This window comes from Lycorma delicatula, chromosome 5, assembly GCF_047948215.1.
Source record: "Lycorma delicatula isolate Av1 chromosome 5, ASM4794821v1, whole genome shotgun sequence".
Lineage (NCBI taxonomy): Eukaryota > Metazoa > Arthropoda > Insecta > Hemiptera > Fulgoridae > Lycorma > Lycorma delicatula.
The window spans coordinates 150,204,224-150,224,040 of record NC_134459.1 but is presented as its reverse complement, the minus strand read 5'-3'; the positions used below and the strand labels follow the sequence as shown (position 1 = coordinate 150,224,040).

Below are 19,817 nucleotides of genomic sequence, written 5' to 3'. Positions count from 1 at the left end.
GGTAGAATATTCTTTCCAGAAAATAGAATATGTATAATAAAACATCCATGCAATTAAATAAATCATGTTTTTAATAAATTGACGTCTGTATATACTTCTTTCCAGAAATACTTCTTTGAAAACCTTGTAATATATATAATGAATGATTATACAGACAACCTAGTTGCAATGATCTCTGAATTTGACTCATTTACTTCTGGATAGTAAAATTGTATATTAAATTCAAAAGGCTTTTAAAAACAATACAAAACATCAGGAGTTTTAGAATGAACAATATTAGAACAGATAATAAATAAAAAAGACTGCTATTAGATTTCAATAAAGGTATACATAAATATCATTACATATGTCTATTTACATTTAATGATGATCACTAAATTATCATACAAAGGTTGCAAAAACATAAAAACCCAACAGATTCCATCACAGGTACTTTACAGCTGTCACTATCATAATTAGTACTTTAAAAATATGTTTAAATCTTTGATGCGTCTGTTTTCTTCTCAGGGGTAACAACAGGATCTTTCTTTTTAGAATCTTTTCCTTTTTTAGCATTAGACTCTTTATCAATTTTGGCATGGCCATCTTCAACTAGTTTATTTAATTCATCCTAAAATGGAAAGAAAAAAGAAATGCATTATTAATCTTCTTAGCTTTACCATTCACAAGTATATGAAGACAATATGCGCGTATAAACAAAAATTTCAATTACAATAAATTCATTTTTTCTTGTGGTGCTACATGTCTAAACTGATATACAATTATATGCTTTAATGAGAATGCATACATATATTTATTTCCTTGATCAAAATATGGTTAATATAAACACTACCAGAAATAAATATTAGTTTTTATCAGTAAAATAGTTTCTATAAACCAATAAACTGGATTTAAAATGTTTATTTTGTAACATGTACTGCTGTGGACAGGGTAGGGCAAAGAAGTGTGCTTTATTTGCACCAGGTGCATAGCTTGCTCTCTCATGATTTAGTGCGGGAGCTAGCTGGAAAGAAAGGAGTAGACATATTGCTGGTAACAAAGCATAATAAATATGTTGCGGCAGGGTCAGGTTGGTGTGCTGACACTGAAGGTGATGTGGGGATCCTCAATATAAGCAGCAGAATATTGTGTGGCTACTTAAGAGAAGAGGAAAAGACTACGTGGCACTTGAAACTTACAGCGCTGTAGTTATTGGAGCATACATGTCTCCCAACTGTGACATTAGGGAATTCAAGAGATACATAGACTCTCTTCAACAAGTTAACACAAGCTCTGATAAAAGGATAATAATGCTCAGGGATTTCAACAGTAAGGCAATTACACGAATAGACGAGGGTAAATATTAGTTGATTTGATAGAGACGGTTGGGTGTCATTGCGTTAATGATGCCACATCCACATACGAAGCCAGAGGGCACTCCTCAGTGTTGGATGGACCAAGCTATATTAGATAACAGATGGGACCAAGGCAGTGGCAATGGAGGGTTCTCTCAGAAGATATAGCCAGCGACCACGTGGCTGCTCTTTTAGAGATATACCAGTCCTTCCAGACATACCAAAGAGAAATACCTAGAAGACCTACGACTAATCAGGTTAAAGAAATAGTCGGATGGGGATAGACTAGCCGGAGTGGTAAATCTCACTCTTGAAACATTACGAAATATAATTCAGCAAGAAATGGGTAGGGTTTTAACCTGATACTTAAGAAAACATAAAATGTATTTGTGGTCTCAGGAAATAGCCAATTTGAGGCAACTTCGAAGAAAATTTGAATGAAAAAACAAAGACTCAGGTGTACTGGTGATGAGGCTTACGAGGTAGCGACCTTAAGGTACATAAAATGTAGGACAGTCAACAAGAAGACAAAAAAAATCAAAAAGGGAACATTGGAGAATTGGATAACGACCCATAGGGGTCAAGCCTTCAAGATAGTCACAAAGCGCTTTGGAAGGAGGCTACCTATACTATCAAAGACACAAGTGCCAGTGCTGTTTCTGTGTGCAGAAGTGATGGAAGAGTCGATTGACTGTGAAGGAAGAAGGGTCACCTTAGAAGAAGTAACAACAGCAGTAGCACATCTAGGTGATAAGAAAAGTCCAGACCTGACGGTATCACAGCAGCATTGCTGAAAGGACTAAAAATGCCTTGGCAGATAGTTGATGTGACCAGTTATGGCATAGAGAATAAAGAGTTCCCAGGGTGCTGGATAGAGGTGAGTGTGGTGTTCCTGCCAAAGCACAACCACGAGAGTAACATAAAGTACAAAACTTTAAGCCTGATCAATACGACAGGGAAGTTGGTTGAAAAAATTCTGGCGAAAAGGGTAGTAGATGAATTGAACAATGGAGTTGGGATAAACCAGAACCAATTCGGCTTTTGGAAAAATCAACGATCCAGGCCATTGCCAGAGTTACCAAATGGGCAGGCGAAGTGAGATCTGGCCTGGCTAATCAGAGGAATTCCCCTTCTCATCTCCCTTGATGTGAAGAATGCATATGGGTCAATTCCTTGGAAAGTCATCATGATCACTATGGCAGAAAAAGGAATAAGTCCATACCTACGCAGGCAAATTAAAGAATGTTTAACAGACAGATGGTGCTAAGTAAACGCATAAGAAGAAAAAGTAAGATTCAAAACATATGGAGGTGTACCACAAGGCTCCGTATTAAGGTCATTATTGTGGATATTAGCTTATGATGGGGTTCTGGAACTACTGTTGCCTGGGGGGTGGAGACGATTGCCTATGCAGACGATCTATCAATGGTGTGTGGAAGAAGAAGAAATTCAGGACAGAGGCAATCGCTCATTGGCTATGATTAATAATTGGATGAGTGAACGAGGACTAAATCTAACACCCACAAAATGCAACACATTGTCATGACCGGCAAACGAAAAATCCGACCAATAAATTTAGTGGTAAATGAGGAACCAATTTATGAAACCAACTCCTTAAAATATTTAGGAGTGTTTTTAGGAATAGGTAAATATGGGAAATTTACTGACCACATCTTCAATAGTTGTAAGAAGGCAGAAAGAATGGTTAAAGCACTTTATGCAATAATAATGTCAAAAAGTGCTCAAAGGGCATCTAAGAGAAAGCTAGTAGTATCACCAGTGACCACCTTTATTTTATACACAGCATAAGTGTGGGGGAAAGCCTTATGAGTCAAAAGGAACCTATTGCATGTAAATAATGTGCACAGAAGAGCCCTTGATAGGAGTAGTAGAAGTAGTTTCTGCCTACTGAACGATTTCATACGAAACAATATGCGTTCTTGCCTTGGTCCCGCCAATCGAATTGTAAGTGAATGAAAGGGTAGACATAGCACAAGGCCTGAGTAAGCAAGATGCCAGAGCAAGAGGGGCGGCACAGTGGACCAAAAGGAAATTTGGAGATGTGAACTATTACACAGCACAGATTTTAACGGGACATGGTAATTTTCAGGATTACCTACATAAAATTGGTAAAAGAGAGTCATCGACATGTATGTTCTGTAATGAGGAAGACTCAGTAGAACACACAGTCTTCAGATGTCGATGATGGGATACACTGCTGCTCAGTGTACACCAGATGACCTGGTTGACTTCATGTTAAACAGTGAAGATCAGTGAGGAGAGTACATGCATATGCTAAGGAAGTGTTAAAAATTAAGCATTTAGTGTAGAGTAGGAAGGACAGTTCCAGAGGCGAGGGCTGGCATGCCTAGGTATGATAGTACCAATGAAACTCTGGGGACTCCAGGGGATAGTAGGCTGAACACTAAGAGAAAAGGCCTGGTGCCATGTTTGGCAGAACTGGTTCGACACAACGTCAAAAAGACACACAAAAGATTTCTCAAAAGAGTTGACTGGTGAGCCGACCTACGATGCCGGATATACAGCCAGTAGGAGGGAAGGCTCATTAGAGTTAACCAGATTAGAGTAACCAGATACTCCTTCAGGTGGAGTTATACCTACCAGTTTGGTCCGACCTGGAGCAGAAGAAAAAAAAAAGGTGCAACCACATTCTATCAATCTATTTGACCATGGTTCTCAATGTTTAAAATGATTTGTTCATTCAGTGTACACTTTGAACAAAAAAGGTATGTAGTACATTATAATTTTTACATGTTTTGAACAGGTATTTTTTACAATTTTTTAATTTATTTAAAGATATTTATCGAATGGGTAATTTAAAATAATTTTAATTTAATTCAATATATTTTTCTAATGCATTAGAAGAATATATTGATTATATTTTTTTCCATTTTTTTGCACTTCTTAATAAAATAAAATTTAACTGAGCTAACTGAAACTTAAACTTTTTTTTAAATAGAACGTAATTAAAAATTATTTTTATTCCTAAATTTAAAATTCAATTTCTAAAATTTAATGTAAGAAAATGATAAGGACAAATATATTTTGAATACGAATTTCAATTTAAATAAATGTGTTCAAATTAGGTTTCATAAAAATAAAATACTTACCAACCAACCAAGTTTTTCAGCAAGTAATCTGCAACCATCATCACAATCACCCAACCACGCAACATCACGCACATTATCACTAGAATCAAAATCCATTCCAGAAACAATATCAAGCATTTTCATAATATGATCACGTTGACCAGCTTTTTCTCTGTTAATTAAGAGTCTTGGGCAATCTTCTTTAACTCTACATTTAAAAAAGCAAATAAAAATAATTTAAAATAAACTAAAAAAAATTAACAACACTTTATTAATTATACATTACACAGAACACATGAAATAAGAAAGTGTGCTATTCTATGGATAACAAATGATTCAGCATTTGCACTTTCCTGAAAAGGAAGAATCAAGAAAATTTGATCACAGAGCATTACAAAATTGACTCTACTCTATATTGACGTAAAATAATAATTATTTTATGAATGTTAAGATAATAAAGTTGGAAGGATTAATTTAAATGAGTATGGAATTAGAAAATAATGAGTAAGCAAAACTCAGGTTTACGTAATAGTATTACATAAATATAAATATTCAATAATAAAATATAAAAAACAAGAAAATAAATTTTTATTACATTGCTGTTTTAAACATTATTGTCTATGTGTGGACGCAGAAGCATATCATAACATACATAACATTATTTATTAGGCTTTACTTATATTAATGAATTAATTGATGTCATTTTTGTTTAGAATGGACTGACAAGTGTGTCACTTTGTTCAGTAGGCCTAAGCCTAGATTGTACTGCTGTGTTACATGTCCATCTCTGTCTACAACCAAATAAAACAACAGTGCTGCAGTCCTCCATGAATATGACTTTGTCGACTTTTAAAATTTAAATATTTTCAAAAGAAAAATGATAATATGTAAATATAAGTGTATTTTTTCTTTTGAAGAGAGAATTAAAGTTTTTATTCCACAGCTTCTAAGATTCAGTAAACCTCTAATTAAATAAAAAAGTAATTATTTATAAACATAAAACCTTTTACTGTCATATTTATGATAATAAACAGAAATCTTTTTTTATATTCTACAAAATAGCAAACAGTATCATAGTTTTCTACCAGGTGTAAATGAGTTTCATCATAATTTTAATGTTTCTAGATTTATTTTATGTTCTATGTGAGTGTGATGAAAATCAAACTGTTATACACATCACAGAAGTTTGCCCTAGGACAGCTTATGAAGGGACTCCTAAATATTTCCTGATGGCGACTCAGGAATCAGTAGCTTAATTTTTGACTGTAACTGGTGTTGTGTCTTGGTGCCATACACTAAATAAATAAATTAGGTTCTATCTATTAAATATTTATATCATATGCCCATATGGTATTATTTTCCTATGAGTGGGAGACAGAAACTAAAATTATTACTGGAGAGTTAAAACTTTCTTTTAAAATTTGATGATTTAATGTTTCAAAGAATACTAAGAGATTGTGCTCAATGTACAAATCAGAAATATATTAGATAAAATGTCAAGATATTAATATATTAATTTACATATCTCAAAAACTAGTGCAATGTTTGTATAGATTCTCCAAAAAAGGTTTATAGATTTGCAAAAAAAATATTAATAATTTTTAAGCTGCATAAACAGTGATGGAAGCTCTCAATTAATTTAGTGAACAAAAATTTTTAATTGTTATCCAACTTCTAAACACTGAGATGATATGTTCTCACACTTTATTGGTTCAGCCAAAATCAAGGATTCAAATTCATCTAAATGACTCACACCAATAAGTTTTAATTTTTTTTTACATAAAATGAAAATTATTCAACAAAATTAAGGTATAATTGCATAAAAAAATGTATATATATAAAAAAAAAAAAAAACAGTTAAAATAAATTCACCTGTCAATAAGAGATGAAAAAGGCCGAACAGCAAGAGAAGAACCCATTACAATAAGAAGATCAGCTTCAGGAAAATCTTTCTTGGCATATGAAAAAAATTTTGATGGCAAAGATTCACCAAAAAACACAATATCTGGTTTTACTACACCATTACATGATGAACAGGTTGGCACAGAATCAGAAAATATTCTTTCTGTAAGAAAAAAATGTCATCAAACACAAAACTTCTCTTACATTTATGTACTACATCTATAAGATTTGTTGCCACATAAATTGTTTTGAATTTATAAATTTATATATTTCTGCCATCACCTCTTCAATTTTATATATGTATATCTTTTCCACCGATTTATGATATTCGTTTAATAGTTGTCAAAATGAGAGATAACGACTGTCTTTTATGCTAGGGAAATTGTGTTTCTTCTTGAAATGAACTCGGTAAATAAGTTTTCTTGATCTTCACCATTAAAAAAGAAACCACCCAACCTTACATTAACTATCTGCTGTTAGAAGTATAACTGACACTATTCAACAAATTATTTCACCTAAATAGTACGTAAAGAATACCTTAAGATAATTTATTTTAATACCTAGCACATAAAATATCAAGAATAGCACACTCACTGACATGCTTCTAACACAAAATAAATAAAAACTAAGATAAATAGAACAAAAAATATACTACATTGAAAATAAACAAAGGCTTGGAAAGAAGAGCTCACAAATTTAAAATAATCTGGGTAGAACATGGTGGCCTTCAGAACAACCAACAAAACAAGAAAAATTATTACACACCGAACACAATTATAAAACACAATGCCACTAGATATAGACTGAAAATGTTGTAACTGTGTACCGTTTGACTGATGTAGTCAACATTTTTCAACCATCCACCAATGTTGATAAAAAATTTATCACATGCACATGCACACACACACCTTAACATTATATATAAAAATTACATTGTATCTGTTTATTTATGAACAGATAATTAAAATCCAATACACTTCAATATGTTCACTAACATCAACAACAGTTAATGAAAGTGGTTGCAAAAATTGAAGTTATGAATGAAACTTTTCTGAGTGAAGCTAATAAAATGTATTTACAAAAGTTTTTATATTTTCAAAAGGTTATAGTTGTAAATATTTTTAATCACCGATCTCACGGATTAAACATTAATTTCTTTTTAACATTTTTTAAACATTTGGTTTCAGCTCATGTCTCAAGTTTAGGGCTCTAAAATAGAAGTTATTACATTCTAAAAGATTTAGTATTTTATGTATTAATAATGGAAACACTAGAATTCATTAACCATGTTATCTAATACCATAAAGGTATGAAAATCGTGATTGAAAAGCAAGTTTTTGAAGTCAGTAATTGCTTTTATTACTTATTATCACAAATAAACAATTTCAAAAACTTATTTATGAGAATAAATAAATAAATTTTAATAATCAAAATTTATAATAATGATTTCTAAATTTAATTCCCTAGTTTCCTCTTTTTATTTGTTTGTGTATCTTTTAAGGAGGGCTGTTTGATTCATTTCTTTTATATGTGGGAACAAGAAAAAGTCGCAAATGAAAAAACAAGGGATAATGGTCATCTTTTTTATGATAAAAACTGTTTGACAGAGAGTGGTATTGACAAAAGAGTTGACAAAGTGTAGAAATCAATCACCACTTGCTCACATCACCAGCTGCTTCATCATACTCTCATGCAATCTTCTCAACAATTCGATAAAAACACTGATCTCCATCTATCTAGGAGGAACAAATTTTCTGTGTACAATCCCAGTTTATCAAAAAATCAAATCATCATTGTTCTCGCATTTGATCAAACTTGCTGTGCTTGTTTGGTCTCTGTGAACTCTGATTTCTTTCCCAATAGTGGAAAGTCTGCCAGATCTTTGTTAATCTTCATTCAAGTTATTTTCTTTTTCTTGAAATGCAAAAACCACTCATACACCTATGTTTTACTTAAACCTTCCTCTTTAAAAGCATTTTGAAGCATCATTAGTGTTTCAGCAGCCTCTTCACAAAGAAGAAACAAAATTAACCAAGATTCTGCTCATTGCGACCACCCATCTCAAAAATCACAAAACACAATTAAGAAGCAAGAAAAGCCGACACAGAACGTCATATGAATATTACAGAGCATTGCTATTTGCAAACTGCCACAGAGTACTATAAGTAGACTCATTTTGCTACTACATTTAGATTGTGCACCAGTTATACATTCTGATTATTTTTAGATGTCCTGGTATACACAGAATTAAGTAACTTTTAAAAATCTGTTAAATTAACTTCATTTGTATTAATTTTTACTGTTTTACAAGACATTAATTTGGTTTATAATTATTCTTTGTTTGGCAATAATTAACTTCATTATAAAAAAAATTTTTGTTTTCTTTTATTCATAAAATAATTTTTTTGTTACTTTAATCTTTTTAGTATACACATTTAATAAATGTGAAAAAAATTACCTTTCATCCATTCCAGGGAATATTCTTCATGACAATCCAGACAATGTGATGTGTGAAACGTACCATGTGCTTCAACAATAACGTCACCATTAAGTCCAGCAACTCTTTCTAAAGTATCAATGTTCTGAGTGTAATGCCTTAACAATAAACCTTTCATTTCCAGTAATTTAATAAAATAATGACAAATAGTTGGTTTAAATGAGCCAGGATATAATTCTTTAGCTAATGTAAAAAATGGCTGTGGATTAGTCCTAAAAAAGTCTATATCAAATATAGCTTGTGGATCTGGTAGATTGTACTTCTCTAAATTATGATAGAGACCAGAACCTGGTGATCGAAAATCTGGTATACCAGCAGCTGTAAAACAAAGAAATTAAATACATCAAAACGTGTTTCTTAATTTTATACTAATATTTTTAACCTGATATGTTCTAAATTAAAACCAATATAAACAACTATGGTGTAATCGACTAAAGATTATGAGTCTCAAAAAGGTTAAGCTTTGTAGTAAAGTTATAGTGTATGAGTATAGAATCAATGCTTGTTAAAAAAAATAAACCTTTGTTTATATATACAACAGTAAACAAATTACATATATTTCAGTCACACTCACTAGCTTTGAAGCTTATGTAGTAAATTAATCACGAAAAACATACATGACCAAAAATATAAAATGATTATTTATATAATTTATACCAAAATTATTTTTCTACAATACTGTAGATTTAAATATAAACTAAAAAAAATATTTTTTAAAGATAACAGAAATAGACAGAAACAAATGAAGGTATTGTGAAACTTCTCCATAAATCTGAGAAAGAGGTTGCCCGGTTACTTACAATTAAAACTGAACACTGGAACACTCATTATTGTTATTTATGGTATACAGATTATGTAGAAGAAATTGATGAACTGGATTATGCTTTCAATGGGGTTGATAGAACTTAGGAGGAACTTCCTTTGGCATTGAAACAAACCCCAAATAGAAAGGCAGCTGGTATAGACAGTATAAGTGTTGAGTTGTTGAAGTATGGAGGGATGATACTTCATATTAGATTGTTGCATATTTACCATATGTGCTGGAAGTCTGATACAATACTGAGTCTTGGAAAATTATAGAGGTAATAAATTTTTCTAAGAAAAGTGACAGAACAAAATGTGAAAATTACAGAAGAATAAACCTATTAAACTCTATTTATAAAGTGTACGCTAAGATCTTAAATGTGCATCTTCAATGGATTTCAGAGGCTTTGTTGAGAGAGGAACAGAACTGTTTTCATAGAGGTAGATCTTTCATTGATAATTTTAACTATACCTAACCAAGTGACTGAAAAGAGGAGAGAGTTTGGTTTTGATTCACACATTAGACTTGTTGACTATGAAAAAGCTTTTGATCAAGTTTTAAGGCAGAAGCTCTGGAAAATTATGATAAAAAGAGGTGCCTCTAATAAAAGTGATTAAAGATCTATATATTAAAACAAAAATTTTAATAAATGATGGGCTTAATAGTAGTGGACCGGTAGATATTAAGCTAGTATAAGACAAGGATGTAGTTTATCGTCAACACTTTTTAATATTTACATTGATGTTGTGAGGTAAAGGAAAATTAATGTTTACTATGGTATAACATTCAGTCCAAGAACAAACGTTTTAAATACATTACTCTTTGCAGACAATTAGCTTATTATACAGCCCTCAGAAGAAGCTTTGCAGAGATCTTTATATGATTTGAATAATATATATAGAATATAATTTTAAAATATCAATGAATAAAACAAACGTTGGGGCAAGGATCTGATAAGATCAAAAATAATTCTGTAGAATAAACCAACTGAATAGGTTTCACATTTAAATATTTAGGATGTGATATCAACTTTAGATGCAGAAAATAAAATTCGGTTGTCAAAATATGTGTGGGACAATGAAGATTATTGTGAAGATCCCTTTACAATAAACTTAGTATACAATGCTTGAATACCATATATAAAGTAAATCATATATTATAGTTATATAAAGTGATGGCTGTCCCTCTGATAATGTATGAAAGTAAGATATGGGTCGATTGTGCGAGCATCAAGACAAAAATACAGGCAGAGAGATGCGATTTCTTACATTGGTAAAAGGATGTTCTAGATGGAACCATTTTAAGAATGATGATATAAGAAGAGAGTTAAGATATATTCTTTCTTAATGAATGAATTGCACATTACAAGAATTGGCATCAGTATAGTGTGTTTTAAAATGAATATTGGGATTTTAAAGTTATGTAATATATAAGTTGGAGTCGAGTTGTAGCCTTGATGGAGTAAGGACGTGCTGCTGTGGATTATAAGCTTGCTTGTTGATACACGTATTGTTACGGCTAAATGTGTTTTTTATTATGGTTAATAATATCTTCTGCATATTTTATAAAATCTGATACACTCCATGTGTCAAATCAGTTTTCTTTTATTTTATAAACATTAAATAAAATATTTATAATATTTTAAATTGTCATAGTGGTCAGTGTTTCTTTGCAACTTTTGTTTAAATTACGGATAAATTTGTAATATCACACTAATACTCCTCCTCATTCACCTGAGGAGGAGGACCAAGCAGCTGGATTTGAAAATGTAGATCTGCTTCAAGGCATGGAGACAATAATGAAGAAATTCTTTGATGAAAACTTGGCCAAGATGGCAGCAAAAGAAGATATTTTAGGTATATCAGCTGCGATTCGAGATCTCATGGAGGAGAATAGATCGTTGAAAGACGTATGGATTTTGAAGGAAGAAAACTCCAAAATTTTGAGCCGGCTTGATAATTACAAGGATTGGGCACGTTTTAATAATTTATTATTCAAAGAGCTGAGATTTAATTCTGATGCGGTTTGCCATGTGATTGTGAGGGACTTCTGTAGGGATGTGTAAACAAATAGATCGGCAAGTAGTGATTAATTGAGCCTATACACTTGGTAAAAAGAGGATAATGCTTCCATTATTGCGCACTTGCCATTTGATAGCGATATGGAATGTATATTAAAAAAAACAAATTAGTTAAAAGGAACTAGCATGACAGTACGCAAGAACTTTTGTTGGGAAACAAGGAAAAAAAAGGGGAAAGCTTGTGGCATTTTGAAGAATAGTTATTAAAGAGGTAGGCAGTAGGAACATGATTAAAGTGGACCAGCTGATTGTGGAGGGTCAAAAATTTACTTGGTTGGTGATGGGACGATTAATATGCGGATTGCATGATGGCATGGCAAAATTGAAGATGTTAAATTATGACTTTGGGGAAATTGTTAAAAAGATCAATGGACAAACCGGAGAGGTTCAATAGTGTGAGGTTGTTTCGTCAAGGGGAGAGAGATAAAATACTTAAGATTCTAGGATAAAATGTAGCAGACTCAGCGGTAAGTTATTGTTGCATGATTTTTTTTTTGTTTATAAAGAAGTATGATATTGTCTGTTTGAATGAGACTTGGGTGGATGATGAGAAAGCTGAACAATTTGAAAATTTGTTTCAGGAGTATAAAGTTGTATGGGTTCCAGCAGTTAGAAGTTTGGGGTATGGAAGGTCTAAAGATGGAATTATGCTAGCCTATAAATATAATTTGCAGGGTTTAAATTGTAATTTTTTCCAGGCTGTGGAGGGGGACAGTGATGACAGTAAAATGGGATGATTGCTGTGTGTACGTAATTCCAGTTTACTTAAACAGTAGTGGGACATGGGAGGATGATTTTAGAAGATTATGGAGCTTTATTGAAAGCATTGGTGAAAATTGTTACTTTGTACTATTAGGGGATTTTAATAGTAAAATAGGAGATCAGCAGAGGTACTGCCAGGTGAAATAGTGGCATGAATGGAATGTAAATGCAATTAGGTATTCTAAGGATGAGGTGGTTAATACTTGGGGGTGGAAAGTAACTGAATTATGCGAGAGGTTTGATCTGTGTGTAATGAATGGGAGAACAGGGAGTGATGAGAAGAATGAATGGACTTTTATAGGGAGGATGAGAAGTTTGGTTGTAGATTTATGCTGCATGTCAACAAAATTGTTAAGTACAGTTAACGATTTTCAAGTTATTTCCGCACATTTCTTGGATCACATGTCCATTGATGTGAAAGTATAATGGCAGCGACCACTTAAAAATAATTATTCTTTTGTCTGCTACCAAAGCTGAGTGGTCTGCGGTGGAGACAGAGATATAAGCATGCATTAGAAAATTTAACATGGGACGCGGCTTTGTCTGGGGAAAGTGATCAGGATGGGGAAAAAATTGTGGATATGATTTATTAGGCAGCTGGAGGAAATCTGACAAATAGAGGAAACATTAAAGAACCTGGTAGGCAGAAATAGTTTGACTGGGAATGTTTTAAGGCTAAGGAAAAGTGTTTTGCTTGTTTAAATTTATATAAACAATTTATATGGAGGAAATTACAGCTAGTGAATGGGTGCAGCATGTTCGTTGTTTATTATCTGTGGGAATGGGGGCTGTTCGTCACAATGCATTACCGTTTAGGATGGACAAAACTTTGGACTCTCCAATCTATGAGGTAAAATTAAATACTGTCTTACAGAAAGCAAACGAAAAAAAAATCCCGGGTACAGATGGGGTTCCCTTTGAATTTTACAAAGCTGCACTGAAGGATTTCAATAAAATATTGGTTAAATTTTTTAATAATATTTTTGAGACCGTTAACTGCCCAGTAATTTTTCAGAACAAATTATATTCCCGATCCATAAAAAAGGAGATCTGTTGAATGTTAAGAATTACAGAGGTATTTCATTTATTAACACAATAGCAAAACTATTTTTGGGTATTTTATTAAACAGGCTAAAGTGGCTAGGAGACAGTAATATTTTAAATGAGTCTCAAGCTGATTGTAGAAAAGGCTATTCTACTATAAGGCTATTCTTCTAAGGTGGTAAGGTGTACTGTGTGTCTGTCTGTCGATTTTAGGGCCACTTTTGATAGCACTTCTATACATTTTGATACATCAGCACTTCTATATGTTATATGAAATGGGTTTGTCTTACAAGTTTTGCAGGGTTACTGAAGAATTATATAAAAATACATGTGCATTTGTGTGATGTTCTGAGGGTTTAAATGAAGGGTTTAGTACATTTAGCAGCTAAAAACAGGGATGTTTATTGTCATCTGCTTGGATTTCATAGTTTATCAATGATCTTTTGGATTGCATCGGGGAGGATATTTGGATCGTTTTTTGTGCTGTTGGGATATGGCATAATAAACATTCACTGCAATATTTCTTGAGGATTTTCTGATCTCCAGATACGCACATTATGAGTGTTTTCTTTTTTCCATTAACATGAAATGTAATACAACACAATAAAACACGAAAAATCACTGAATACAACACGATAAAAAAATCGTCACGGTGCACGATTTCATTTGTGAAGCTAGCATACGAACCATCATCTGTAGGCTTTAGAGCTTGTAACAACTGTAACAATATGGATGCAGTTGTAAGTGTTTCCTTAAAATCCTCCACACAGGCGTCACTGGAATTGCTAATTTGTGGTTAGCCTTCCTTAACACATTTCCCAGGATTACGCACAAAAGATTCTTACATGTTAACTCAGGAGATCACAATGGAACTTCGGACTGCAAACAGACTGCATGTTGAATGGTAATTACAGATTTACACTTTGCAAACTGCAAAACACAGAATGATTTCTGTTGAAAGGTTGCCATCTTTGCTAGTAACGTTTTCAAGTGCTACAGGAAACAGTTTATGAGCTTGCACACAGCTGAAACTGTTTGAGTTGTGAAAATTGATAAATATTACATAGTTTTAAAAACCAGATATACATCTTGAAACACTTTGTATATCTAAATTGGATAATGATAGATGGGTTAAGCAAGTGATTAATTATAAACCAAGAGGAAGGAGAAGTGTCGGGAAACCACAGAAGAGTTGGTTATAATTTCTGCTTAGTTAGTACAGGTTTAATGCATATTCAGGATAGCACAAAGAAAAAAACAAATGGTTTGACAAAATTCTTATGAATGCATGTTCCCATCATTATTATGAAAATTACAGCTTGAAGACAAATAACCTACACCACTCTTGGCTATTCTAGAATTCATGCATTAAGTATTACCCAACAAAACAAACAGAATAAATGCTAGTAACATCTTGATCTTAACTAGCTTTGTATAACTTTATTTGTTTTATGTACAGAGTCACCCTTACAATAGTTACCTTATACTCCTCTTTCTATTTAAAATTAATACTGGGTGGCGTCCAACATGATTTAGCACCAATCCCTTTTTTCTCTAGCAGAATTCATTTAAAAGTGTTTTCTTCAATTCAACATACATAAATTCTTCACTAAATTTTTCAAGTTCTCCATTTCTTTTTATAATTCAAGCAACCCAAAAAAAAATTTAAGACATTATACTAGTAAAACTGGATGAACTTACACGTGGATATTCCAGCTCCAGCCATAGTTATTATTCTTTTACTTTTACCATCAGCAATATATTTAACAATACCATCCAAAGATATTTCATCAAGAATCTGAAAAAGGGAACAAAATTTATGATTAATAATATTTAAAACTTTTATTATTAGATAATCACCATACTCTTGACACAAATAGATGTTAAGGACATAGTACATATTTTGAGCATTAAACATAACTGTATTTATGTATTTATTAATTAGTCCATTTATTAATTCAATGGATCTGTTTGTGCACCACTGTGTTGAATGTACAGATTTTTATTGTCTTCCAAAAATTCAAACACCTACAGAGAAATCAAATGTGGAACCTATAGTTTACCTCTACCTTAACTACATTAAAAAGATGAGTTGGTTTCCTGCATCAGTATATCATCATTCATCTGCATCAATAATCAGCAACGGGGAGGTGATGCTTGTGAATCATGCTAATACATTATCCAGAAAATGGTTCATTTAGAAAGTTGTACACTTGAAGAGCAAAATTAACTGGAGCTCTGTCTTGCTGCATCCTAACATGTTCCACGAGGTAAAGTTGAAATATTAACCATCTTCCAATATTTGCAAATAAGTCACCATTCATTTATACTTTAAAAATAGTGTAGTTCAACCAAGCAGTCTTGGCTTACATCATGATTTGTGGTGGATTCCTTTCCAACTCGTACACAAAACGAGGATTCCTCTTAGCCCAGCAAACCACATTCCTGGCTGTGAACTGCAACAGATTGCACAATCATCAGAAAACAACATTCTTGTATAAGTCACTGCGTTTGGAAATCATGCTAGTAAATCAAGGCAGACTGCAACGTGCTATTCCATGTCTCCACCTGATAATTCACAAAAGTTGGTTGAAATGGTTTCATTTTCAATATAAAATTATTATTTTTTAATATGTATGCACTGTTGACAAGTACTTTAAGTTTAGCAGTTTGTTTATGAATAAATTTAACTGAAGATTGCTCATTCAAATCTGTGATGACATTTGCAAATGCAAATGCATCTTCCTTTGTCCACCACGAGGTCTGTCTTTACACTGGTAAAGCAAATTCAAGTTTCTTAAAGTGCTGTTTTAAATCAAGTGTTGTTGCTTTTATGAAACGGGTCCTTGTTAAAGTATTCATGAAATGCATTCAATGTTTGAGGAATTGTTTGTCATCATTAGTGGATCCAAACACATCAATAACCCCTTCTTAACACTGTAACAGCATATGGTCACATCAGTCACGGCTTAACAATTGAAACAAAAAAGTAAGTGAGTGTCCTGTGTGACTTTCAGAGCAGGGACACCAACCAAGGTAAAGTTTAGATTAGTTCTCTCTTAAGAACAAAGTACTGAGCAACTTTAAAAACAGTAGCAATAATTGTAGAGAAGGAGTATGGGGATTTTTCTCAAGTGCATTGTATTTCACTAGACATTTACAGAAAAATAATTACAGCGGATCTCTTTAATAAAACAAGGTAACGGAGTTTTGCTCTCTTAAATGATTAATATCATTTAAGAGATTAATATCATTAATAATTTCAACAAAATGAACTACAAAGTTTATTATGTACAATAAACAAAAAATAAAACGTTACTAAATTTTTTATTACAAAAGAAACCAGATAATCCACTCATTCTTTTTTTTATATTTGAATGACAACCCAATCAATGAGGTTATTTTTACTTGTTAAGAATAAACAAACAAAAAATTTGAAATTATTTTTAATTATTATTCCATAATCTTTGATGCACCTTTGATGTAGGAAAAGGTAATGAATGAGGAAGTGAATCGATTTTCAGAAAATCAACCTATTGGATAACATGTTACAAACCAAACAAGATTTTAATCTAATCTGGTAAATAAAACTCACAAATTAGTTACATTTATATTTCTGTACATAAAATTTTTATTTGAAATTCCAAATCTGGATATTGCAAGGTACATAAAACTTTGCTGTGCCAATTACAAAAATAATTTAAAAATTTGATAAAAAATTTAATTTATATTTTATTAAAAAAAGAATTTAGTCAAATTTTTCTTAAGAACTGAGAAACCAATATCAATTCACACTATATTGTTTTTTTTTTATTAACAGAAGGATTAAATCCTACACCTGTAGAACAATATAATTTATTTAATAACCTGATTACAGATGTGAATATAATAATCTGATTGAATATTGAGCTAATCAATCCTTAAGCAGTATTTAATAATCCTAGATGTAGTATTTTCATGATTTAATTAAAAATGAATATACAGTTAGTAAATAAAATAAATCAATTTTGCAATTCTTTCAGAAAGAAAAAATATAATGGGTAAGTTAATCAGGATTAGGTTTTAATCAGTCTTATCTTACAAGATAGTGTTTACTATATAAACTGATTAGCTCAAAACAAATATCAATCTACTGGAAAAAACTGGTATAGAGTTAATTATGCCTTTATCTTTTTAAGTGGCTATGACTGTTGTAGGTATAAGCTATTATTAATAAACAGCAACCAAAACTGCTAGCATTTAAATTTGGTGATCAACAGGAATTAATTTATTTAACATGGGTTCAGTCAGGCATTTATCCTTATTTCATAATTTCCAGGTTATTGAGCCCTTATGTTTTAAATAATCATCATGTTCTAAAGATACAGTTTATTGTTTTATCCAGTACCCTTCCCAGTTCTATTTTTTAATATACATTTTTCTGTAAATTTACTTACAATTTCTACATTTTAACTTAATATTTTTAACAGAAAATATAATTACAGCCAAACCTTAACAAGTTATTGAAATTTAGATACAGTAAGTTTGTATTTGTGTACAGTACTGATCTGGAGGGGTAATCTGTAACTAGATTAAATTATGTAGTACAATATGTACACAATGTTTTGGGCAATAAAACATTACATTATTATTACTATGCCTAGTGTTAAACAGAAGAGTGCTTATGTATCAAAGTACAAAAAAGGATACATGAAAAACAGTAACTAGGAAGAAAAACAACTAATGGTATAAGTTAGTACTAAACCACAATAAATATTGAAGGCTATGAAGAGAAACAAATTTGAACAAACAAAATTAGAAAAAGAACTTATTGAGCTGAATAGTGTGTAATGATTTTATTGAATTAAATGTACATCATAAAAATCAAAATGTAATGGCGATGGATTTCATCATCAAAAGTATTTTAGAAATACAAATTGGTAAATTTTGAACAGGAAATGAGTCAAACTAAACACATGCAGTTTCTTCTTTGTTAGCTTCTTTGAAGAAGTGGCCCTCTTTCCAGGCACAAATCACAGCAGTTAATAAAACAAGGATTTCTTACCTAATTTTTCCAATCTATTGGTATTTATCTCATCTGATATCTAATTCCCTATTTAGGTAGCAGAGAAATTTAATAATTTGATTTCCAGTATTTCAAAGTCATTCTTGACCTTGAATAATTTTATTTTACAATCTGTATTTTTATTTTCTGTTGATACCCCAAGTTAACATTTGTGTTAAAAGTAAACAATAAATGGGCATTGATGAAATTCTATCCTGTATTTTAAAAGTTATAGATGCTATTCTTCCCTAACTGTTTAATTAATGAATCTCTAAAACTCGGTTTTTGTAATTCCCAGCTGCTTTGACTTTCATTGCTATTTTCCTCCTTAAGAGAGGTTTGGCACTAATTTATAAAATTATAGGCCAATTTCAATATTGTCTGTATTTATTTGAAAACGCTATAAAAGATAGGCTGTTAATATTTATTGAAAAGTGTATAATATTAACAAGCTTTATTAAGGATGATTTTATTGGTGATAAGTTCTCTTGGGATGATCGGATTGATTTCATCCGCATCAATATCAAGTGGTATTGTTTTGCTTTGAAATACCTTAATAAAATTCTAAACTTATCATTATTAAAAGTAATATAAGTATATTTCCATCTAAAGTATAATTTCATCTCTTGGGTCTCCATCAAAAAGGCAAAATGAAGTTTCAAGATACAAAAACAGACTGTCAGATCATTGTTTGGTGGTGCCATAAATATGAATCATGAAGAGGAATATTTAAAAAATTAAATAATTTTAACTCATCCTTGTGTTTATACTTATGAATATGCAATCTTTGTTAAAACGAGGTCAATTATTCTTAACAAAATAAAAATGTCTACCTCTAACAAACCAGATCACAGAAGTGTTTCCTGTAACTCAAAAAATATGCCTACTTAGACTTACGATAAAGAGCCTTACTATCCTCCTGTTGCAATTTTTAATAAATTATTTTACCATCTAAAAGGTCTTCACACAATTTTATTTAAAATACAATTGAAAGATTTTCTTTTAAAGAAACTATATTATTCTGTAGATAAACTTTTAAATAATTACATAATTAAAAAAAAAAAAATCCGAATTTTATGCATCCTGCATAAAAATATAAAAGTAAATCAAATATTTTTCAGTAATGCCTTCTGAATTGTTAATTATTTTGCAGTTTTTTTAAATATTTTAAATAACTAATATGGATTTTAATCATATCTATTTTTATCTTATAATTTATCTAATAATGATGTAATCTAT

The 19,817-nt window shown here is 31.4% G+C and overlaps 1 protein-coding gene across 1 annotated transcript in view; it reads right to left on the bottom strand.

The window, feature by feature from the left end:
• Positions 1-286: 286 nt before the first annotated feature.
• Sirt2 (Sirtuin 2) overlaps positions 287-19,817 on the bottom strand; it is a 30,895-nt gene continuing 11,364 nt past the window's right edge. Inside the window, exons 3-7 of the mRNA XM_075367308.1 lie at positions 15,236-15,332; positions 8,805-9,161; positions 6,317-6,509; positions 4,466-4,652; positions 287-610 (exon numbers count right to left, since the gene is read on the bottom strand). Of these exons, the coding sequence (XP_075223423.1) occupies positions 476-610; positions 4,466-4,652; positions 6,317-6,509; positions 8,805-9,161; positions 15,236-15,332 (969 nt within the window). The 3' untranslated portion in view covers positions 287-475. The remainder of the gene's footprint in view (positions 611-4,465; positions 4,653-6,316; positions 6,510-8,804; positions 9,162-15,235; positions 15,333-19,817) is intronic.